Below are 25,286 nucleotides of genomic sequence, written 5' to 3'. Positions count from 1 at the left end.
GAAGAAGTTAATGTGGCTTTCGAACCAGAACTGGAACTAAAATATTTCAGTAATGCACCTTGAGACTTCTTCGCATCTGCTTCTTTCTTAGCCTTTTTTTTTTTTTGCGGAATTCCGCACCGCTTTCTTTGACTCTTTTCATTTTCAAAAACTAGTTCAAAGATTGGGTAAAGTTATAAATGTTTAGTTTTAGAAGATTCAACAGTATTTAAAATATCGAAACACAATCAAAATGACTTTCGTTCCGTATCCGAAACTCTCGCGAAACAAACATACGAGTAAAGCGTGATTGCGTAACGGTACTTCACGATGCATTAAAACAAACAAAGATCAGTACTGTAGCATGTGTGCTACAGCTGCTACCTTTGATAATGTTTATGTTGGCAGAAATGGTTAACATATTTTATTAATCTTTCGGATGCCCTGGTAATACGAGTTATTTTGGATTTAAGTTTGTTATATGTTGTTTTAAAAAAGAAATTTGTAATTCTTGTTTAGTCTTATTATTTTTAAGTTTAAGATTTTAAGTTATTAAATTGGTCTAGAAAGTTCGAGGACACTACCGAATATGTTGGTAATCGCTGCGCTAGACGGCGCGCGAGCAGAATAGCTGATTGTGTGACGTCAGGTGAGACGGGCGAGCGGAGTCGCCTGGTAGGCCCAGGCGGGCGCGCACGTGAAGTAAAACGCGGGTTGGCCATGGTGATGGTTCCACATCGAAGTAACTGTATACGAGTGTTCCTTTTTGAATATGAAGGGGGTTCATTTATGTAATTTAGAACGCTTTAGTATGATGAACGCGAGTGGTTGGTGAGGCGTGTGTGAATATCGCGAGGATTTTCCAAGGATGAATTATGTGCGCCGAAATAAACTCCAAGACGGTATGGCGAAGGATTCGTCATATCCGTACAATTACCTGCAGCTACGGTAACGTATAATGGTAAGGGTTTGCCATTAAAAACACTCGTGAGCAAACGAGTGTATTTGGTGACCGGACATCACGACGTCAAAAAGCAAGTAAGTGCCAGCCGTGCCACCGCCCCGTTGACCCCTTGGACCCCTGGTGCGAAACTATAATCTGTGGATTTTTGAGATTTAAATAAACGGACTAATAAAACTGAAACTGGGATTTTACGTTCAGCGTGTTTCACCCAATCCCTGCCAGACCTAGAAGAAAAAAGGCGTCGACCGTTAGAAAATGACTTAACTGAGAAGGGCTTGTAAACTCATAATTTGTAATTTGCTAAATTTTTGGTATATTTATTTGCATGTTAAGGTGTGTCAATTTTTTGCTAGATTTCGCCTATGTTAATTGGTATTTACAGCGGTGATACGCCCGGTGCGTATCTATATTTGTATTTGTATTTGTATTAATATGTTCTTATATATTTTAAATGCCTTTTTGGTAATTATATTTAATTTTCGGAGCTCCGAAGTATATGATCAAATTATAATTTTTGGGGGGAATTGTTAAAGTATTATTTAGTATTATTATATAGCTATTTTTTTATAAGTAGTAATAAGGTATGTATTTTATGATGGATGCGCCGATTTGTGATGAAACGATTTTATGATATATATATTTATTAAATGTCATATAAATTTTGCGTCTTTTCAACTTGCTGCCTCCTCTCACTGTTCGCAACCTTATTAGTATTTTTTAAGCCTGCTATTAGTTTGGGTTTTAATATTTTTTTTGGGTTTACCTGCGCTCGCGGTACGGGGCAATATAGGAGTTTTACTGTGTCCCGGTTTGCGGAAGTTGTTTGGTTTGCCCTGGGTTAAGGTCAAACTTTACAGTACAATGCGTAGTACTAAATTCAATTAGTGCGAAAGAGAGGCATCGACGCGGGCCGACGTGTGAAACAAAAGATTTTGTATGAGTAATTAACATAATGAGTGCCGCTCAACTCGGCTCGCGCGCGCCGGGCGGCGCGGCGTGATGCGATGTTACTGTTCCTATGTAAACAAACAAACGTTATAAAGAGCTCTGTCAGTGATTTCGCAGTTTTTCTTTTAAATAAATATTAAAAAATAGTTGGTGCGCAAAATTTTAGATAAAAATGGAACATTATAGTGTGTCTGACACATGTAATGAATGAATCATAGATCAGATCTCAACCCGCTTCACCGGCGACCCGCCCCCGCGGGCTGCCGCCCGGGGCGGGCCGCCCCCTCCGCCCCACCCACGCTACGCCACTGCTAGCATACAAGATAATGAATGGATTGGATTAAGAAAGCAAGAAAAAGCAACATGGGGTGACATCGGTCATTTAAACTTTGTGACCGATGTCACCCCAAAAATTACTTGATAATAACCAAATTTTATAAAATGAATTTTAGTTTCTCTAAAATGTAATACTTTTTAACGAAAACTTACCAACATGTGCAGGATGCTGTTGCTAACAAAGCTAAAATACCATCAACCAGCGTCATTGTTGTTTCATAAATGATACGAGAGCAGTTTAACCAACATAGCAAAAACCACAAAAAAATTGTACAATCGTGGGTAATTTTTTTTTTTAGGAATATATTATTCAGTATTTGCAGAACTATTATTTTTTACCTTAATGTATCATAGTCACACATGATTATTGAAAAAAACTACATAAAATAAATTTTGTAATGCGAAAAATTCATATTAGTTTTTTCATGTTATGTGACCATAGTCACCCCTGTGACCGAAGTCACCCCTTCTGACGGTACCAATACACCCATTATTACACCACACGCTTCGTCAGGTTCCGGTTAGCCAACCGCAGGCTAAGTATGGGTCATAATACACCCCTCGTTCGTTAACCGGAGGCTAGCCTAACCTGAGGGCTAGCTAACCTGAAGATTTAGCCGGAGGTCATAAAACCGGCCCTAAGTGTTCTACATTATCTTACTACATACTTTATAGGAAAGTTTGATAGCGTGACAAGGCCTCACTATTTTCATGATAGATCGTTCTATTTTATTCCCATATTCTTAGATGGAAAGCTTAAGATGTCCATCAAGTTCTGTCTCTGCCCGAACATGCCCGAATATACACCTTCGGCTAACCTCGGGATTTGTTTTATTTTTGCGCAGGAAAAATGAATTCAAATATTAAAAGTGGTCGGTTAGGTAAGCTACATTAAAACACTTTAAAACACAATGGACGGTTAGTTAGGTTAGTATTGCTACATTAAAATAAACAGAGAAATATAAATACATATAAATAAACCCTTCTTAGTTAGTTTATCTTGAACTTATTCATATTTTTTCCATGTTGTGTACGTATGCCACTGTATCTATGGTGTGTGTTATAATCTGAACTTGTGTAAATTGGTGGATTTTGCGAATTTCGCTGTGGGTGCATGGGTGCATGTAAGTCGAATTTTCTTTGAAATTATGCTTAGAAAATACCCTAAATCGCAGTTTAAGAAACGAATACTGACTGGTGTTAAAGGAATTATTGCAGTAGAAGGACTGTTTATGATAGCTTCATATGGCATTTGGTATCGTATGAACACCTCTCGTGGTAAGTAGGCGTTTCTGATTTTTAAATGTCATTAACGCCCACCAGAATTCTGTCAGCAGTTCCTGTCCGTACACGTGAATGTCAATTTTACGATTTTTAAAAAGTGTAGTTTATTTTCTCATATTTAGGGTAAGTAAATGTTGTTTAATGTACCGCGAAAAGGGTTTTTTCGAATTTGAGCTGGATTCTGAAAATAAACTAGTGTGGATGGCGATAATGGGTATTTATTCATATTAGCGGCTTAAAATGAAAATTAACTCGTTATAATACATTGTTTCCAGCGAATTTAATATGTTTCGGTAATTTTGAAGAAGAGTTACATGAATAAAAATAATAAAAAATTTAAAAAATTTTAGTGTTACTCACTTATTTTACAGTCATTCTCTAAAGTAGTTTTTTTAGTTGTTTACCATTTTAACGAGTAGTGAGATTAGGTTACCTATTACAAATGCTGTGATATGAGAATGGTTGGGTAAGTTAGGTTAGGTTAATGCACTAAAAATAATAGTGTGCGCGGTTGGTTAGGTTTGGTTAGCTACATTAAAAATACTGTAAAATCATTGGAACGAGTGTTCACACAGTATGTCTAATGTATAGGTTATCTTACCTAACTGTCTGTCCACACAATTAAAAAGTATTTTAAATGTTCCCAACTTGACCTAACCTACTCTTTAAAATGGTCAGTTAAGGCCCTGCTACAATTGACTTGTCCCATGCAAATGTCCGTTGGACACTACTCGCCGATTGGTCCACGTGACCCTGTGATGTCATGTCTCTTGTCCCTTCGTCTCTATCCCACCGTGTCCCATGCAGATGGCGAACTTTTATAATTTTGTCCCTTATTGATGTGTCCCATGCTGGAAGAACTTTAAAAACATGCGAACAAGAAGTAAACAAATATCGATGAAATGAAAAAAAAATGTAAATACATAAGCGTGCAGGAAAATAGTAGTGGTGTAGTATACAAAAATAAACACAGTAATTTTTGTAAATAGTTTGTGAATTGACTACTGTGAAGCTAAAATGGAAGTAACTACGGACGAGGTGGACGAGATATTAATAAGTGCTGTTCAATTACGCCCCGAATTGTTCAACATCAAAGACAGAAACTATAAAAACTATAATTATGCTCGTTGTTTACAAAACATTAATTTCTTCCGGGATTTTGTGGCCTCTCAAATAATAAACGGCCACAACACTTCAGAAATATAAAAAAGTAACGTTAAAATGTCTCCCAAAACTACTGCACTCTAGTGGTGGTATTTGAAATGTTTACATTTGGACAACTTGGGACATAACTGTTGTGGCAGCACATTTTCATGAGAGCATGGGCCAAACTGCCATGATGGACCAAGGGACCAAGGGACATGGCAATTGTAGCAGGGCCTTTACTGGTAAACTGTTTGAAGTATCACAACACCCTCTTGGATAATTGGAAAACATCTCAGGAAGTGAAATAATTTTTGACACTAAAATAGATTTAAAAAATTCAAAATGGATAGTACTTAGGCAAGTTTCCAATCTTACTAATTTTTTGTGAAAGGGCATTGCAAAACTTCAATTAGTTAACCAGTTGTTTACTTTTTAACGAGTGATTAGATACATTAATTATAGTGTAAAATCATGAAAATGACTGGTTAGTTTAGCTACATTTAAAATACTTACTGTCAAATTATATAAATGCATGGTTGGTTAAGTTAGTTACATTGAAAATACTGTGAAATCAATTGAATGAAAACAGTACATTATTAAGAAACTATGTACTTGAAATATAGCAATGTCTTTTCACAGAATAGTTACTGGTCATTTTCGAATTTTTTTTGCATAAATCCCTACCGGTATGTTATTACCGAATTAATACATTTAAACTATACTATATTATTGTATTTTTTTTAAATTTTGCTGACCTTACCTGACTGTTAATGTGAATATGACCATCTAGAAAAGTGTAAGCCTTCACACAATTAGATTATCACCACCCCCTCAAACATCTGTATGTTTTTTTTTTGTTTTTGTTTTTTTTTTGTTGTTTTTTTCAAGTCACTTGAATGGTTACCATGCCTATGGTGGAAATTATCATTTGTGGAGAAAAGTATCCAGTAATTTTCTAGATTAGCAGCTTTTCCGTGAAATCCGAAAATTTTGTTTTTGACAACTACTGACATTCCTGTACTTACCCTGGAAACATCATTTTGAAATTCCTACTGTGGTCTTAGAAACCCTCTAATGGACAGGGCCTTGAAGTTGAGGAAAATTATGGTGTAAATGAGAAATATGTATATTATATGGAAAATATTAAAATTGCTGTAACAAATATACTACAGGTAATGTGATTAATTTGATTCAATATTTACTCATTTTTAAACGGCTAAAAGACACAATTTTTGCAGACTTCAAAAGTAGTTTCCCACTATATCAGCCATCAGAATCAAGTCCATAGGATTTTCTACACACTTAATTAAAACACTATCATTTACTCAGAAGCTGCTACCTACAAAAATGTGCACTATGTTAATTGCTTTCAAAACTATAGCCTAATGTGCAACACACTCTACCACAACCACTTTAATAAGTGTAAAAAAGACAAAAAAAATTTCTAATTTCTAATGACTGTTTTTAGGCGCTGTTACCTTCAACCGTTCTGCTGGAACTGTTACAAACATTATCGGTTCTGACAACCCAAATCAACTAACAGAATCAATATATATAAAGTTTAATAAAAAGTATATGCAAATATCTAAAATATCACACATTAAAACAGCAACTAAATACACAAACAACAAATGCTCAATAACGGTGTAAAAAAAATTAAGTATTCATTTTTTGTTGAAATCAGTAGATATTTTGAACATTTACCCATAAGGTAGCATGTTGCTTGTTATATCATACTGCCTCTCGGGAAAACAACACAGTTTTAAATTTAAATGCAAAATAAAAGGTTACTTTGTTGGTTAGTTAATTATTCTTGTTCACAGTCTTGCCACTTCTTGTAGGATTGTCAACATTCGAATTAACAGTGGGTCAATATACCTAATATGAATGTGTGTGTTTTTAATATGTACCTATATTATAATAATAATTTTGAATGCCAATGTCAAACAGTTACTTTATAAAAATTCTTGAGTTACTAGGTCTAAAGCAGCTTGTGCTCTCTCTCTCTCTGTCTCTATATATTTGTGTGTGTGTGTGTGTGCGCGCGCGTGTGTGTGTGCGTGTGTGTGTGCGCGCGTGTGTGTGCGCGTGTGTGTGTGCGCGCGCGCGCGTGCACATACATACATATATACATACATATATAAAATATTACAGCTCCTTGTTATACTGCATAAATGTTGCTCATTACTTGTGTCTTTTCTTTTCCAGATTTTCGGCTGTACATGCACAATAATTTCAACTGGGTGTTGAGAGGTAAACAATGTTATTAATATTTTGAATTTAAACTCAGTGTGTTTATTTTGTAATACTTCTGCATCACGTAGCCAAACTGGGGAGATGAGTTGTGATGGGGAAGCCTAGAAGTAGGGAGGACACCAAGAATGTCTTTAAGGAGCGAAGAAATACGGAAAGGGGTAAAAATGCTATAGTTATAAGAACGATAGGAGATTGGAATGTGTCAGGTGAGGAGTGTGTATTGGCTAGTAGTGGCTCAGTTCAGAAGATGAATGAGAGGGAAGTAGGGGTAATGCTTGCCACGGGGTTTTTTACCCATTTGCAGCAATAACTATTATAATAATAAATACTGCTGGCATAATGCTGTATACATTTTGTACTCTGTTACATGATGCTTGATGTTTATTGAAGTTGTTTAAAAGATCCTCGACACAACAAAAACTTGTGATGTACCGTGTTTTCTTGCATAATCGTCGCACATTTTATTCTAAAATCAAGTTTGAAAAGTAGGGGTGCGACAATAATGCGGGAAAATATTTTTTTGTTAGATAAAGTTATTCATAACAGAACCCATTCATGGAAAGTACGTTTATTTAATAAAGGAAGTATAAAAGAGCACGCCAAACAATTTTAATTAATAAGTCATACAACAAAAACCTTTATTCAACTTTAAATAGAAAAACATCTGTGATCCAAATGCAAGCCGAACGAACGCGTAACTACCGTAGTACACAACACAAAAGAATGCGGGCTATCAAATGTAGTTAACTCAGCACCTGATAGAGAGCGCGCATTGTATGCACTCGGCGAGATATCAATATTCGGCTACGTGCGCGCGCTCTATACGGAAAGCAAGAAAGCAATATATAACCAAACATTAATGATTGCAGCGAGCACTGGCTACAGTTTTGTACGGTATACATCGCGGCGACACTGACGTACGGATGATGATTATAACGTTTAAGAAGTCTTTAAAAGATAATTTACACATCAAACTACTTCGTATTTCCGTTAATTAAATAAGTAAGTGGTAATGACCTAATTAAATTTTAGATTTCTATTTTAAAATACTTTGTTTTATACGGAAAAAATACCCACACAAAGTTCTCGGAATCTAATAGCGGGACCAAAAACATTATGCAACGTTTACGCGAGAGGTTTTTTTTTTATCCAAATTTTGACGCCCAGAAATATGGCTGCGACAATTACGCACGTGCGACCATTATGCGATAAAAGACGGTATCAATGAATTATGGTCGTAAGTTGAATATGATATTCAAGTTTTTGTATGGCCAGGGTACATAGAGGTTGAGTGTAAATTGAATGGATAAACTTAGCCTGCAGATTCATCATGTTAACAATTAGTTGAAAACATACATTAATGACTAATCGTCTAAAGTGCTACGAAGACTGAGAAGGTGGAGCCAACAACTGGTTTATTACCAATAAGAGAGAAATTATTTAAAATTGATCACTAAACATCTGGATAATGTTTTATTTAACAAATTTCCACAACCACAGCAAAACTTAACGCTGTCATAAAATGATTGAATAGAAATAATTGGGGGGTGATACTCACATTTGTGACAAATTTTTGTGATCTGTGTCTGCATTTTCAGGATTCTCCAAACTAATATTTTTCCAATTAAATTCACACACTCCCAATTTTTCTTGCTGAACATTAAATACTGTTACGATTTATAATGTGGGGTTCGTAAGGGATAGCCCAATTAAGTTTTATTACAGTTTTACTAATTACTAATATTTACATCAATAAGAATTGTACTTAAAATGTCAGATCACAAATCACTAGCACTTAAAAATGTTTATCCTCAAGACACTCAATGTCTGTAAAGTTCCGCAGTTCACACTCCTCACTGGAGCTAGGCTCGACAGTGGTTCGCCCCCTACGTTGCGCCTGTCCACACACACAGTCTAGCGCCACTCATTTGGGGGGGGGGGGGGTCCTCTCGCCCTCTTTGTCAACGCACTTCCATTCGCTTGTGGAACTCTCTGAACAATCGGGACTCGCAGGACACCGTCGCCAAACTCTTGCTGAGGCCAGCGTCACTGCTTAAGTACCTGGGATGACCTTCTCGAACTGAGTGCAGCTGTGAGGAGTCGCATCATCCCGGGCCGACCTGGCGCCAGAAACATCGAGAAAGGCGGTGTTTATTAGTGCCACTCCACGTGGTGGCTTTGGGAAACCAGCAGAATTCCCAGGCTGCTGAAAGGTGATAATAGCCCGAGGCGGTATGATGCTTGGAGAGGGGAGAGGGTAGCAAAGACCCTTGTAATCACACCAGGCGCGCATGGCATGCCTTACGTCAATGGACAATGTGTGACGTTAGTGGCCGTGCGTGGCCGCCAGCCAGCCCCAAACATGGCGTGTGTCACGGTCCTGTCTGTGTTAGTAAAAATACTTTGAATTTTTTGGGTATTATTTAAAAATTTACAATGCTACAATTTATTTCTCACACTTCAATTTTTTATCTGCATGTTGCTGCCACTTGAAAACGGAATTTAAAAAAACTTTTCGGCCATTTGTTTTGCAATTGGAAGTTACGCCAGTGTAGGACAAATAATAATTATTTGAATATGAAAGAAAAAAATTCTTCAAAGCCAGGTATAATTTGTTTGTAATGGGATATTTGCATATTTTTGTGGCCAGGATCTTTTGACCTACCTAATAAATTAAAACAGCAAGGATCATGGACCACAGCAGTGGCGTAGCCAGGATTTGTGTATGGGGGGTGTTAAGAAGCATGGCCTCACCCCCCCCCCCCCCCCCCCCCCCCCCCGTATCAAAGCGGGGGGTCCGGGGGTCCTCCACCGGGAAAATTTGCATATTGTAATGGTAATTTTTTTTATTAATTTAATATGAAATTTGTTTGAGTGATGAATAAGAAATTAATTAAAGATTTGGTGCTAAGGGGGGGTTTGAACCCCTAAAACCCCCCCCTGGCTACGCCCCTGGACCACAGGATCAATATATACATGATCATGCCTTCAGGATCAAAGGATTAAATTGATTACATGAAATGCAACTACATATTAACATATTATTTTAATGATTGGTTTTTGTTCATCTTTATTTCATTTTTAAATATTGTTTTTTGTTTTGTGAATTTAGTATTGTATTATAATAATTTAGTACATTTCAGTGTTTTACTACTTATTGATGGGATTCTTTTGAGGTAAGCATTATTATGTGATGTAGTACGTCAAGGTTGAGGAATTGATAATACATTTTTCAGTGGCAATAAGTTGAAAATAGTTTTTATAACTATTAAAAGCAATACTTTTACTTTGAAAATGAGAGATTTAAGTGATTTGGATGGGTGATGCAGTAAATATTACATGTAGGTACAGTACACAAATGATAGTGACATGTTTGTGTGTGATATTGCGTAGTGCCAACTATTCCATTTTGTGTTTACGTAAACACAAGGTATTTTTTTTATTTTATATTTAGTTAAATTGCAGACATGGTAGCAGACACTGCCATTAGCGCTGTCGGTGTTTCTGTGTGCTCTGTTACCAGATGAAGTGCTAGAGTGCAAAAATTGTAGGCAAAACTTTATACTGTAATGAAAAAAGTTTTTAAATTATCTGAAACATTAAATTTTGTTAAGGAAAATTTGGAATGAAAAATTAAAAAATACATTAGATTTTTACTTCTAAGGAGACAACTGAAAGTTGTATTCTTGGTTTAAACAGTTTTTTGTAAGCAGATTTTTAATTTAATTAATATTCAAAATTTAGGCTGTGCTTGAGGATAGCACATTATTTAATGAAATGTATTTTTATTAATAGAGACTGACTGCTACATATAGTTACAGCTGTGAAATAATAATTGGTGTTTAGCATTGAATTTTTTTTCTTTTAGAATGTTTACAACTGTAATAATATGTGAAACACAATTTTATTGTCTTAGAAATCTCAAAGTGTAAAATTTATTAAAACTTATAATTAACTATGATATACAAAATAAAATTTTTAATGTCAACAAGCAGGGTAATATCAATCTTGCAACAGTGGGTGCCATTTACTCTGTACTGCAAACTAAGAGTGAGAAATTCTTTATTTGGAGATATGTACATACTTGAAGATCCTTTCTAGCCATTTAACACTACTCATTTCCATCAAACTAAATAAGGAACTTTTTTTTCTAAATATATCATAATAAGCGTTAACTATGTATGTAGGCTCGTCTCTTGATGATAATCATGAGGGTGAGTGCCCTTTTCAAGAAAGATTTTGGACTATAAATGTGTAGTGGGAAATGCGTGGCATTAATTTAAATTGAAAGAAATAATTTTCTTGGTTTTTTCCTTGGTAGGCATTGTGCTTTGAGGGCCGAATGTTAGGGAACATACCTGAAAAATTTGCAGATTCATTTCGTGATAGCCTAGAATCCAAAAACTTTTGGTTTTATGTTGCTTCAGTGACTGGGTCACAGTTTATCTGAAGGACCTTGGGTCAATGAAAAACCTTCAACGAAAGAAGTATCGAATCTGAGCATCCCAGTTAAAAGGTGTCGCGAATGAGTAGCCAATGAGCAGATGTAATTGGTCCAAGTGCACAGAGGATCGTGGAGTCTTTGTTATAGGTCATTGAAATTTTGAAATTTTCCAGTTTCTATTTATGGGTTATTTAAAAAAAAAAAAATTCCCATGGAACAATATAATTGTGATTTGAGATCCTAGGTGTAAATTGTCTGAAATAGGTGCACAGGTGTTGTAATACTGTGTGTTTGCCTTGGTGGCAGGCTACTACAAGCTCGGGGAGACGCTGTCGGCATCAAGCAGCACTCGGGAGACTGACATGTCGCTGTGGCTGCAGGAAGGCAAGCTGCCCAAGAGTAACTAAGCCCACGCACTCACTGGAATGGTTTACATCAGGTCGGCAGTTTGGTTATTAGCAACTGGTGGTTTGGGTTACACGTTGATGAAATTTGCTGACCCCAAACAGAAAAAGGTTTCTGATGTAAGTAGTTATTAGTTCCATGCTGGGAAATCTTATGGAAGTGAATTGATGATCATTTTCAAGGTTTAAACCAAGATTCTAAAAGTTTATTTTGAAAGCTCAAGAGGGCACTGTTCCTCAATATTTCAGAAAATATAACAGATGTACATATAGTAAGTAGGACTGAAATTGTAGATATTGGCATATTATTTAAGAGTACACGTAACACTTGGAAGTAGGACGTGCAACTGTAAAAAACTTGTGTGTAGCTTGTTTCGGTTAATTGTAGGAGTATAGTTGCATAAGTATTTATAACCAGAATTTTTATGCTGTCTAAAATTATATTGTTTAGTAATTTTTATAAAATCCAATATGGAGAGATGTGATATGCCTAAAATAGAACTGTCAGGGTGGCCACCAGCCTTGAATTTCGGGAAAAGCAGAAAATATGCATGAATTTTCGTCATCAGGGAAAAAACCTTAAATTATGCTGGAATTTCTTGTTGTCACCGAGAATTTCATATATCTCTCTCACAGATAGTATGTCTGCTAGTTTTACAGGTCAAGTCAAACTCAGACTCTTGATGATGATAGAATTTAATTTCAAATTAACAAAAAAAAACAGTAATAATTTTTACCGTTTGCTTAATGGTGGAAGTTCTGCTTTAACATGGTTTCGTCAACTTTGATTAATTTGACCATGGCCATATTGAAAATTGGTGGCTGATCACCATAAAATTGAATAGGTACCTTTATCATCCTTTGGCATCCACATCTTCAATATGGCGGTGTTGTTATTATTTAGACAAGTGAGTGAATATGATTTTAAATACATACCGAAGGCACCCAACTTATTGAGACTTTGCTTATGAGATGTTAATTTTGCCAAATAATTTTGGTTTCTTCTTCTTCCTTCCCAATTTCAATTTAAATTTTCTATTGTTTGAATTTCGTATACAGCTTCAAACCAATTTTATAGTATAAATACCCAGAATCTTCTTTCCGGTTTTAGTTCGTACAAACAAGCTACTACCTTAGAACATACCTGTAGTTTGTGAAAAATGTAATTTTGCCATAATGCTGTTCAGAAGAGTTATTCTTATTTCTGTGTGCGATGATCAAGTTGAGTGGTTTATCCTCTCTCGTGTGTCAATTATGTTATGTTATGTTATGTTATGGTTTTGCATGGGGAAAATGTAAGTAAATTAATATCCTATCACAAATTGTTAATTGCATACTTAGGTAACTTGCTCTATTAATACTGATAAAAAAATGTTATCTTACCATTTACATGTAAGAGTTCAAAGGGAAAAGGGGGGGATCCCTTCCTTCCACCGGTCTAAAACAAATTAAAGCCCTGGTACAATTAGGTGGTCCTCAGACGTGACCCTGCCTGATTCTGGAATTCTATTGTACGTGTCGAGATGACCAACTTTAATATTTGGGGTCATCAGCAGGCTGGCAGAGTGTGTGGATTCTAGTGTTGTGCACCATCAACTAATTTCTGCTACAGAATAATCGGTTATTATTCGTACCGTACTGTTGAAAAATTATTCAATAATAGTTGTATAATACTTTTCATTCGCTGCAAGCTGCAACAGTGTTATTAATGATGACTAAATATTTCTGTCGACTGAAAACTGTTCTATTTACTATTCAACCCGCAAAGATATTATTTTTTTAATACCAATTTTGAAACCATAATTGCCGGCTCAGCGTTTACTTAAGGAAAATTACAGAGTACCGTATACATCATAAGAGTGATAAGAGTGTAGTCTAAAATAATAGTAACATTGTTTAAATAGTATAATGATGAAAGATGTTTTCAATAAATTCTTCAAATAAAATATTGAGAGCTGAAAGTAATACAAAAAATATTATTTGTAATGTAGAGGTGTGTTCTGGTGGTGTGCAGCAATTACAATGCAGTGACTATTCAGAGTTCCTCTTGCATAATTATTATTTATATACAGGATGTATATATATATATATATATATATATATATATATATATATATATATATATATATATATAGTTCTACAGCTGACTGATCAGTGATGTTAGAACACAAGTAGGTTTTGTTAAATTATAATTTCAGAATATTTATATTACTGTTTTGACATGCACAACACACAAAGCATATCAATAATATAAGGAACCAAACACATGCTTTAAATTATACTTTGGACGTATAATTACAGGAAGTTATGTTGGGTCCGGCTTCTAACAAAAGTTCAAGTCTTATTGAATATTATTGTTTATGAAAATTATAAAGAAACTAAATTTGGGTTCGTAATATTCTTATATATAGACTGTACCTCAGCTTTAGTTCGGTAGATTTAGATAATCATATAATCTATAGGACCACTAGTTTTAACACAAGTTATGGGGAGAAACAAAGTTATTTGTGACTATTTCAATAGTATCAATTTCTGTGACCACACAGGATATTTGATTAAACTAATATTCGGAAAATGGTTAAGATATTCAGCTCATGTCAGTCCTAGCTTTAGGCACATCAATCTCGCTCGTAGTAATAATTTTATTCATCACAAATATTATCGCAATCATTTAATTTTATCTTGAGGCCTATAATAAGCTTGCAACACTCAAAATTATACTGGTAATGAAATTTACTTCACATTTCTATCAGGCCATTTTTTTTAGATACTCTTCTTCCAAACTTTCTTAATAATCAGCTTTTCTAATTAAATTTTACTATGGCCTTGGGTCATAGTTCCTATCAATCTTAAAATGAGAAACACTTAGAACGAACTAGAAACTAAACAAAATTGTAACATTAAAACAGTTAACATGAACAATGAGAAAATAAAATGAAATTGCATAGACAAACTATATGAATTAAAGTTAAAATAATAGTCTTTGCAGTCTGTTTGCATTACTGCTGCTATGCAATTGTCCCATAGCTTTATAACTATATTATGTTTTTGAATTATTTCAGTCTTTGACAAATGTTTAAATAATTATATACATATAAAAATTATTTACTTATTATTTTTGTCTATAATAAATCATAACCACCATTATTGCCTGTGTTTAAATCAACATAATCTAGAAAAATGTAATAATCAAATCGGATTACATCTTACGACATGACTTTCATAGAAAATTAAACTTAAAATATAAAACTTGCCTTGCAGTTGAATTCAAAACAGTGCATTAGGAAATGGATACTAATAAACCATTTATTAGAAACTTTCAGTTCACTTCGTAAATTATTTTTTCAAGTGTGTTTTAATGCTAAACCCAACCTAACCATTTCACATCCACTTAAAGTGAATCAGTTTGTTTAAAGTTTTTGTTTAGTGAAATTTCTTAGTGGTCATTGTCAAATATAACCACAATTACCAGCTACGTGGCCATTCTGAGTAAGAGCCACTTTTCTTGAAAAAATAAAATAAAAATTACAAAATTCATTTTTTTATACTTTATTGCATTTTTTGGAATCATTGTCTAAGAAGGCATAGTGGTACATACTTTAAGTTTTTTTACCAATAGTTACATTTTAGTGAGTGGTAGGGTTTTTTATTTATTTATTTTTATTTATTTATAAGCCTCCATTTCTCCAGGCAGCCTGAAGGGGAGTTGTCAATACAAAACACATAGGACACTCACATACAGAACTCAAATTCAGTACAGCGGATATTTTGTCATGGTGCTACCAGCAAATCATATACAGTAGCAATTAATACACAGTTTTGATACATTAAATTATATAACATATATTAAAAAATAAAAACAAAAGTGGGACTTATATACATATGTAGATAGATACAAGACAAGACAGATACAAGTCATAAATAGTCAATGTTTACAGAGCATTTAATATACAAAACAGATACAATAACTATTTGCAGAGCATTTAATATAATCACTTTTCAAAAAATATGAATCACCCATCTAAAAACTCTTTAACAGAGTAGAACGCTTCTTTAGTTAAATACTCTTTTAATTCCTTTTTAAATTTCTTATCATTTCTAGTATTTATCATCTGTCTTGGAAGTTTGTTAATTAATTTTATGCCACAATAGTACGGGCCTTGTGCAAATATATTGGTTCTATGCCCTACTATCTGTAACTTATTTTGACCCCTGGTATTATATTCATGTATATCACTATTTTGTTTAAAATTTATATGTTGAGTTACAAACAATATGGTATGATATATGTACAAGGAGGGGAGTGTAAGAAAGTTTAGCTCCTTGAAGAGAGGTTTGCAATGGTACTTTTTATTTTTACCTTTTATTATTCTTAGTATTTTTTTTTTGAAGGCGAAATAATTTAATTGCTTTACTTGAGTTTCCCCAAAAAATAATACCATACTCAAGGATAGATTGAACGTTTGAGAAATATAGAGCTCGGACAGCTTGAGTCTAACAAATATTTTTAATGGTTTGCATAGCATAACACATAGTGCTTAATTTTTTAGAAATAGTGTTTATGTGCACATTCCAGGATAGATTTTTATCAATTACTAAACCAAGAAATTTTATTTCATTTTTAATTTCCAATTTTCTGTTTCCAATAGGCTTAATTTCGTCTTCCAGAATTAAATGTTTTGACCGTGAAAATTTCATTATAGTGGATTTAGAAATGTTGAGGACAAGTTTATTTTTTTGGAACCATTTATTGAGTTCACTTATCACTGTATTTGTTATGTTTATAAAATCTGTTTTTTCAGTTCCTGATATTATTACACTTGTATCATCAGCAAACATAGTTGTTTCACCTTTAATTAATCTTACTGTTTGTGGAAGGTCATTGATAAATAATATAAATAATATTGGCCCCAATATCGAGCCTTGAGGTACACCAATGGTTACTGGATTTTTTTGCGAAATGTATTCTATTAATCTTCCATTGTTATTTCTATGAGTAATTGCTGTAACTTGATAACGGTTATGTAAATATGATTGAAATATTTTAAGTGGTACTCCTCTTACCCCATATGATTCTAATTTTGTAATTAACAACTTATGATCTACACAATCAAAAGCCTTAGAGAGATCAGCAAAAATACCTAAGACATGGTTTTGTTTATCGAAAGAGTCAACTACTTTGTTTATAAAGTGATATATTGCTTGTTCTGTTGATTTCCCTTTTAAAAAGCCAAACTGATTTGGTGATATTATTTTATATTTTTCTAAAAATGCTATTAACTGGTGGGCAATGATTTTTTCAAGAATTTTTGAGAAAGAAGAAAGTACTGCAATAGGCCTATAATTGGTCATACTAGTAGCTTCTCCCTTTTTGTGGATCGGGATTATTTTAGCCCACTTTAGCCTATCAGGAAACACTCCGTTTAGTAAACAATGATTAAAAATATATGTTAGTGGATACTTAATGGCATGACAGCATTTTTTTATTATGGTCATAGGTATTTCATCTAAGCCAGCTGAATTCTTTGCTTTTAGAATGTTTACTATTTTAAGTATATCATTTTCAGTAATTGGATTGAAAATTATAGATTCTTGGTTTATGTTTATTGAACCTTTGTCTTTTTGAGGGATGGTAATATCAGCTATTTGTGGGTCAGCTTGCCTTACTAGTTCATGAGGTACTGTTGTAAAAAATTTATTAAACTCATTGACAATTATAATTGGATTTTCAACTAGGCAGTCCTTTATTTTTAGAGATAGATTTACATGGCAGTGACTGCAATATTGTGATAATAATCGGTTAGGTTAGAATCATTTTAAATACTTAACTGTTTGGATAGTTTGTTGGGTTGGGTTAGCTACAGTAAAAATACTACAAAATCTTTTGAAACTGAGGTAGGAATTACTGACTTAATATGTAGCTAACTAGAAATTTACACAGTTATATTTTTATGTAGCTAACCTAACCTACCATTTACAAATTTGAACAGTATTTTTAATGTAGCTAACTTAACTACCATTTATAGGATATTGTGCAATTTTTTGAAACTTAACCTAACTACTTGTTAAAATTATTAAATACTAGTAAACTACTTTAAGTATAAAAATTCCCTTTTAAATAATTTCTTTAAAATATGCTAGGAATTAAAAATATTAATATAAATTTTTTAGAAAAAAATTCATGCTAGTATAACGGCCTAAGTTAGCTGGAAAAAACTGAATTTCTAACCGCGATCGCGAACTTGCTACTGCAGTAAGGTTTTTAAAAAAACAGTATAATCATGAAAATGTAGCTCAATGTGAACGATTAAATTTAGTTACTACTAAATGGCAACAAACACAACACATTGATTGGCTGGAAATGAGCGAATACGACTATTATGTCTAATCTAATTGAATGATTTTCATATTAATGCAACTAACAATAGTTTAGTACTATTGATTTAGTAGATAGTTTTTAATTGATGGTGCCCATTACTAGTGGATTCCATTCGCCATTGGTTTTTGATGTCATGAATTACATATGCCAAATAAAATGTTTATCTAATTTACAAAGGTGCAATAAACACTATTCGAGTTCATTGAAAATATATATTACATGAAATAAAACATATTAACAAGCAAAGTATGTTGTTAAAACATGCTCACTCACAATCTTTGACTGGCTGAAAATGTGTTTGAGAGTATAAACAAGAGATTTGCAATCACATATTTTTCACTTTTTTATTTTTTACTAGCTAAACCCGGCCACGCTTTGCTGTGGCACATTTTAATATTAATTCATTGTTTAATTTAATATTTTACTGTGCATGGCTGTGGAATGTAATAGAAGAAATAAAAATGTGTTTAGCTTAAATATTTTTATTGTAAAGCTAATGGAAGGACTACATTCCTTGTTTTCCCATTTTTTGCATAAACATATAGATCAGATGGTTTACCGACTCTGGAGCACCCGACATATAACTGTCCATGAGAGAAGCATTCATTTTCTAAATTCAAACCGCACACTTGCAAAGATTGTCCTTGTGCTTTATTGATGGTCATAGCGAACGCAAGGCGTATTGGAAATTGAAGTCGTTTGAACTTGAACGCCATATCTGTCGGAATAAGTGGCATTCGTGGAAGTAATACATCTTCACCTTTATGAAGTCCAATCAAAATTGTTGCTTCAATAAGATTATCCATTAATTTTTTAACTACTAATTGTGTACCATTACATAATTTAGGCTGACAGATATTTCGAAGCAATATAATTGGCACACCAATTTTCAAATTCAAAATATGTGGTGGTAATCCTGGAACATCGAGTGAATTGAGAAATTCCGTTGGAAAGTTCACTGCTTCATTTTGGTGCACTACTGAATCAATAGATTTGTATGTCATTGTTTCACCTTCGATTCTGTTTATAATACTATTGTTCATATCGTGTACGTCAACATTTTTAGCCGCTAGAATGGCTCTTTCGCTCAACCATGCATGATTTTTGAATTTTGTTTCGATGTTTTGGAATACCTTGTCTACTAATTCCTCTTTTGAATCTACGATGTTGCATAAATCAGATGATAAGCTGATTTTTCCTGTTTCTGGATTTGTAGGTACAGTGCCGTTACCAACTTCAATTAATTGTCTTGAAAATATGACTGCTGTTGGATCGTTCTGAAGTTTAACTCGCATATTCGTGGTTAAATGCATTTTTTTTACTGTGCTCCAAAAATTTGAATATTTTTTAATTTAAACGTATTTTTATCAATAGAGTCGAAAGAATATACTTTCAAATTAAATAAAGTTTTTTATTCTTTCTTGAAATATATATATATATATATATATATATATATATATATATATATATATATATATATATATATACACATATATACATATATACATATTTGTGTAAATTATAGTCGTCAAGGCACAATGGTCGAGTAGCCTGATGTGCTTGAACTTCGACAATATGGTACAGCATCGTCGAGCGTGGTCACAACTAAGTTGGGTGACCATGATATTTAGTTATAGAAACTTTTTTTTCCGACTTTTCCGGTGGATTTTCCCAAACTTTTATTTCATATAAACACTCTTCTGTTAAGATGCAATGTTCTGTAAAAATTTCAATCCAAACCATCGTATACTTTCCGAGTTTTGCGGCCAAATACATACGGAAGCTAAATTTTTATATATATAGATTATGTTGTATTTAATTTTGTTAGAATGTATAGGTCTACCTATTAAAAAATTTTATTTATGAAATGGCAGTGGCAATTTTACTAAAGCTTCTAATCACAAATAAAAATATGCAAGTATTTCGATGAGCACATAAAATTTTTGCGTGGTTTTTTTTTAATGGTTCTTACCTACCATTATTATCTTTATTCTCAGCAATTAATAGTGTTATGGCGAACAACAAAATGTAAGATACAGTGTCTTAATAATTTCAAAATAAAACTATGAATTTTAAAATATAAAAGTGCCCGTGAATACCATTTAAATGTTCTTTTTTTTATATATATTAATAAGTAGCTTAAGTTTCAGTAATAATCCAATAAAGGCACTTAGGAAATTTAACCTGCCACATGACCATGTATATTAATCATTTTTTAGTTGGGTATATGGTTTAGAAACTATTTTATTCAAGTATAATTTTTTTTTAAGTTCTGGCAGCTCAGAAACAATAATTAAATTGTTTATGCTGTCTTTTGTTGGAATATAGGTATAGGACCTGTGTCGTTAGTACATAACTTAATATTGACATCTTAAATTTGCCTAGTTTCACCATCAAGCAAATTCCTTGAGAAACTACATTTTGTTTCTTGAAAACCTGGAAAAGTGCATGAATTTCAAAATTAAAGTTTGGTGGCCATCCTATGTAAAGTAGATTAGTACATATTTTTCTTTCGATAACGAACTTAGTTTTTTTTTTTTTTTTTTTTATGTGGTAGACACATTTTGCTGGTTTGTGTAATTCTTTAAACTTTATAACTTTGATGCATTGTTCATACTATGCTTGCAAGTGTTTTCTTTTTATGTTTACAAGTTATAGCTCAAGGAAGTAAGCTAACATTATTATAGCTCAAGGCCCATTTATGAATCTTAACTTTCAGTTTTTAGATTCACTTTTAAGTTATAATAGTGTTAAATAATCATTCAGTCGCAAAACAACCAAGTTAAATATAAGATATATGTAAAAAAAAAAAAGCCTTTGAAGTATTTGAAAAACAAAAGCCTATTATGTACTCGAAAGTAAGGTATCTTCTAATTGCTTGTGGTTCTGCAGTTTGAGTTAGTAGAAATTCAGTTTTAAGAGAATGGTTTTCAGGGCAAACAAACTGATCCAAAGATGGGCCATTTTATATCTTGATTACATTTGCTTATAGAATTGTCATTGCAGACATTTTGTTTTGTAAGTACACCTATCCCTCACTTAGCACATCTTCAGATTGCACGGATTCATTTAGCGCAATATTTCTGTTAGCACGAAATCTCGACAGGCAAAAAAAAAGGTTGAGTACGATGCCACAAAGTCTGTTTCAACTTTTGTAAACAACAGATGTGCAATGGGATACAGTTAGCCAAACAAGGGGGGAAGAGACGCTCGCGCAGGTCTGTCTACCCTATCGGCTGTTGTACAAACATCAGCTATGGCAACTTAAATTGCGGTTATGAAATGTAAAGGACCAAACGTTTTACGTCCGTGTGTATGCCGCCGTGCCGTACCGTTGTCGCCTGGCCACAAACCGGGCCGTAAATTCAGTCTAGCCAGTGGCAGGGAATTCACTCAAACAAAAGCAACGTCTGCCCATTCAGCTGCTGGTAACTGTACGTGCTTGATCACTCATAATGCATCGTGTTTAAGTATTTGAGACAAAAACTAGAAGTATTATGGCGTGCAGATTGTCACGAAGACCATGCTTATGTTGGTCCCACTTTAGTTTTATGCAAGTCAACTGTGCACACAATCGTATGAAATAAGGACTCTTACCAAAAGTTTATATAAGTCTGATGCTGTTGGTTGTATTAGCGGGAATATATTTGGCATTAGACACCAGAACAGAAATGAACAGATGATTCACGTGGCATAAATGAATGTTGCAATAAAAAAAGTAATCATTGGCCTGACAGGATTGGTGTGAACCAGGTGGTGATACGCGAAATGAACTTAAATTTTTGAAAAATTAAAATGTAATTATCTGGACAGTAATATCTGTTTCTCTGTCAGTAAAGGATGGTTAGTGCGATGGGTGGCATATAAAGATAAATGGTCTGTAATAATTATAGTGTAGTATTATTCAACGCATTTATATTACGTAAAGTATATTTTCCTACACAATTTTGGAACACATTAAATAAATTAGTCTTGCTATTTATGGAAACTAATGCTTCAGAATATGCGATTTTGAATAAAACAAGCATTTTTAGGAATGAATTAGTCGTGCTAAGTGAGGGATAGGTGTATAAGTGTAATCTATAGTACAATGTATGAATGGTTATGGTTTGTTTGATTCTCAGGATCTTTCAGCAACTGATCAAACTTCTCCTTCTGAAGCTCTGAGAAAACGCCAAGCTTTTAACGCTATTCTTCTTGGAGCTGCTAATAAGAAAGACCCGTTATATCGATTGAGCGCAGAAGAATTGGCTGCTGAGAAAGACAAAATTATTTCAAGTTCTAAAAATAAGAAATCATAAATGAACTAGTTTACCAGTTGACTTGTAGTCGCTATATTTAGAGTTTGTTGAGTGTTCAAGGTTGTGAAGATTATAGAAGTATTTGTGCTTAGTATAATGGATGAGGAGAATGGAGACAGTTTTAGGGCAGTAAAAGACAGACTTAGAAAACGGGAAGAGAAACGGCAGAAAGAACAGGAAAAGAGGCGGCTGGAGAAGGAGGAAACTAAGGTAGAGACAGAGAAAGTCAGCTATTTCCAACAGGCGTTTAGCGAGCAGGCTCAGGAAATTGAAGATAAATTGCAGGAGCTGAGTTCTGGGAAAATCAACAAGTCTCTGTTGCCAACTTACTTCTACGAGCTGGGCAGTGATCTTGCCGCCATGGAACAGTTTATCGCAGCTTCTACTTTCTACGTGCGCCACTACGATGTGCGCAAGTCGACCGAGATGATCCAGGACTTTGAGAAGCGCTTGAGAGAGTTGCAGGACAAACTGCTCCCGAAGAAGAAGTTTGCCTTCAAGGGCATTGCGACCAAAAAAAAGAAAGCTGCGGGGGAGAAAATAGAAGACGCGGTGGACGGTGTGGTGATCTCGGAATCGCCTTCCAAGTCCAAGGTTCTGGACTACGCGGACATGGGCATCGGGCACTGGAATCGGATCGGCGAGGTGCTGACCTTGACGCAGGGTGAGGTGTGCAAGGAGAGCGTAGAGCTGACGGACCTGCAGGACTGCACGGTCAAGGTGACGGGCACGCCCAGCACCCTCCACATGGTGTCCTTGAAGAACTGCAAGGTGCTCTCCGGCCCGGTGGCCACGTCCATCTTCGTGGATGGCTGCGTAGACTGCACCTTCGTGGTGGCGTGCCAGCAGCTGAGGGTGCACAGCACGTCTCGCTGCGACTTGTACGTGCACGTCACCAGCCGGACCATCATAGAAGACTGCCACGACCTGCGCTTTTCACCCTACAACTTGAAGTACGATGACTTGGACAAGCACTTTGAGGTGGCCGGTCTCGACCCCAACAAGAACAACTGGACCATGGTGGAAGACTTCAACTGGATACTGGCAGACCACCCTTCTCCCAACTGGAGAGCTATGAAGGACTGCGAAAAGATTGACCTGGGCTGATGCACCTTGACGACGACCTCTTTCTTTCTTCAACTTCTCTCCATGGAATTCAATCTCACTTCATTATTAGTTTTCTAATAACCCCAATGAAAAAATTATATATTTTGCATTTCCAAACTGGTTTAGTAAATCTGCAATGCTATTCTTGCTCTTTATAATTAAAAATGAGGACAGAATTTTATGGCATTAATAAATAATAATTCAGATAAGAATTGTAATGTTTTATTTGTTTCAAAAACATTTTATGTATAAGCCACATTGGTTCTGTACCTTCTTTACTATTTTTTATCACAGTTCTCTTTTTAATAAATGTTCAATCATTACTCCACAGGTTATTTGACTTAACTTTACAATGACTTTATTTTTTGCCATCTCCTTGAACTTATTATGCTTTACACTTAAATAATGATTGAGATTTTAAAATATTGTGTAAATATAAAATAGCAGATACTGTTAAGTTTTTTATGTATAATACCTTCAGTTTTGATGCCTTAAATGAAAGATAACAATCATACAACCAAAAAACTATCTTTGTTTGGCATGTAGCTGCTTTCCATCATTGTTAAACTACATATTAAATTTATTATAATTTGAATTATTTGTATGGATTTTTTTTTACTACTGTGTTTACCTGAATCCAAGACAATCTTGAATTATACAACAAAGATTTATAAAATTATTTGTTCATCAGTTAGTTACTAAGACACTCAGGATTATTGTAGTTTTATTTTGATTTGGCACATAATAAAATATGAAACTGCCTGACATAATATGTTTTCAGAAAAAAGCCATGTTTATGTCAAATTCCAAAATGTTGAGATTATTTGGGATGCTCTAAATGTACCTATTTTATTCAAGAATGAGCGAGTAAATACTGACTACTCAATGATACAGTGAATATGAATCTAAATCCTGTTTGTGCAATGATTTCATACATTTTGTAACGAAAAACATATAGAACTCAGATAATGTGTTTCATATGTGAAGTTGGAGATATTCATTATAACTGCAGTATTTGCCAAAAAAAAAAAATCACTTTAACAATTAATTACATATATAATTCAAACTTCTCTTCAGGCAAACATTTTACACGTGTTCTTAAATTTTTTCCCTGTGGGTTTGTTGTTGCACAATTATGATATATTCATAGCTGCCAACTCGTACGATTTTTTTTCTTATTTTGTACTAATATTTGTTGTTTGTACAATTTTGCGAATTATATAATTATTTTTCTTACAATTTTTTTTCTTTCAAAATTTTTGCATGTTGTTGTGGCATGCTACCTCACTTGTGTGCGTGTAGGTTCACGGGCGATCGCTTCAATATCAGTTTTTTTGGCACAAATCAAAGGACTTCGGCAGCATTCGGCAAACGAAACCATTTTGTGTTCTTGGTTTTTGTGCCGTCAAATGTGCTGTCATTATTTACAAAGTTTTGAATTAATGGATTACTGAAGCTATTAATATTTCATGTTATATTTATGAGAGCTGGCAATTTAACGAGTTGTGCTTATGGTTAAACGGGAAACAGAAGAATGGTTTATACGAAGAAAGTTTAATGAAAGAATGGTTTATACGAAGAAAGTTTAATGAAAGAATGTTTTAAATAGCGAAAATTGAAACACGTATCTTTAAATAGGCCTGCTTTGGTAGGCCTACTAAAGAATTTAGTGTTTACCTTAGTGGCTGCACTGCCTCTGCTTGTAGCTTGTTTTATTTTCCGCCATATTACCCATAGA

At 34.1% G+C, this 25,286-nt stretch overlaps 1 protein-coding gene across 2 annotated transcripts; it reads left to right on the top strand.

Moving 5' to 3' along the window:
* Positions 1 to 3,268: 3,268 nt before the first annotated feature.
* Positions 3,269 to 24,782, top strand: LOC134530931 (tubulin-specific chaperone C). 2 transcript variants are annotated; one of them, XM_063366250.1, is made up of 4 exons: positions 3,269 to 3,351; positions 6,866 to 6,910; positions 11,664 to 11,796; positions 22,265 to 24,782. In XM_063366250.1, the coding sequence occupies exon 4, from the start codon at positions 22,538 to 22,540 to the stop codon at positions 23,546 to 23,548; it is 1,011 nt and encodes a 336-aa protein (XP_063222320.1). In that variant the 5' UTR covers positions 3,269 to 3,351; positions 6,866 to 6,910; positions 11,664 to 11,796; positions 22,265 to 22,537; the 3' UTR covers positions 23,549 to 24,782. The 2 variants fall into 2 exon arrangements, with proteins under 2 accessions (XP_063222320.1, XP_063222319.1); XM_063366249.1 differs by having other exon boundaries at positions 11,664 to 11,881.
* Positions 24,783 to 25,286: the final 504 nt, after the last annotated feature.

This window comes from Bacillus rossius, chromosome 3 (genome assembly GCF_032445375.1).
Source record: "Bacillus rossius redtenbacheri isolate Brsri chromosome 3, Brsri_v3, whole genome shotgun sequence".
In the NCBI taxonomy this organism is placed as follows: Eukaryota; Metazoa; Arthropoda; class Insecta; order Phasmatodea; family Bacillidae; genus Bacillus; species Bacillus rossius.
The sequence above is the reverse complement of the archived record's forward strand: the minus strand, read 5'-3'. Positions and strand labels throughout refer to the sequence as shown.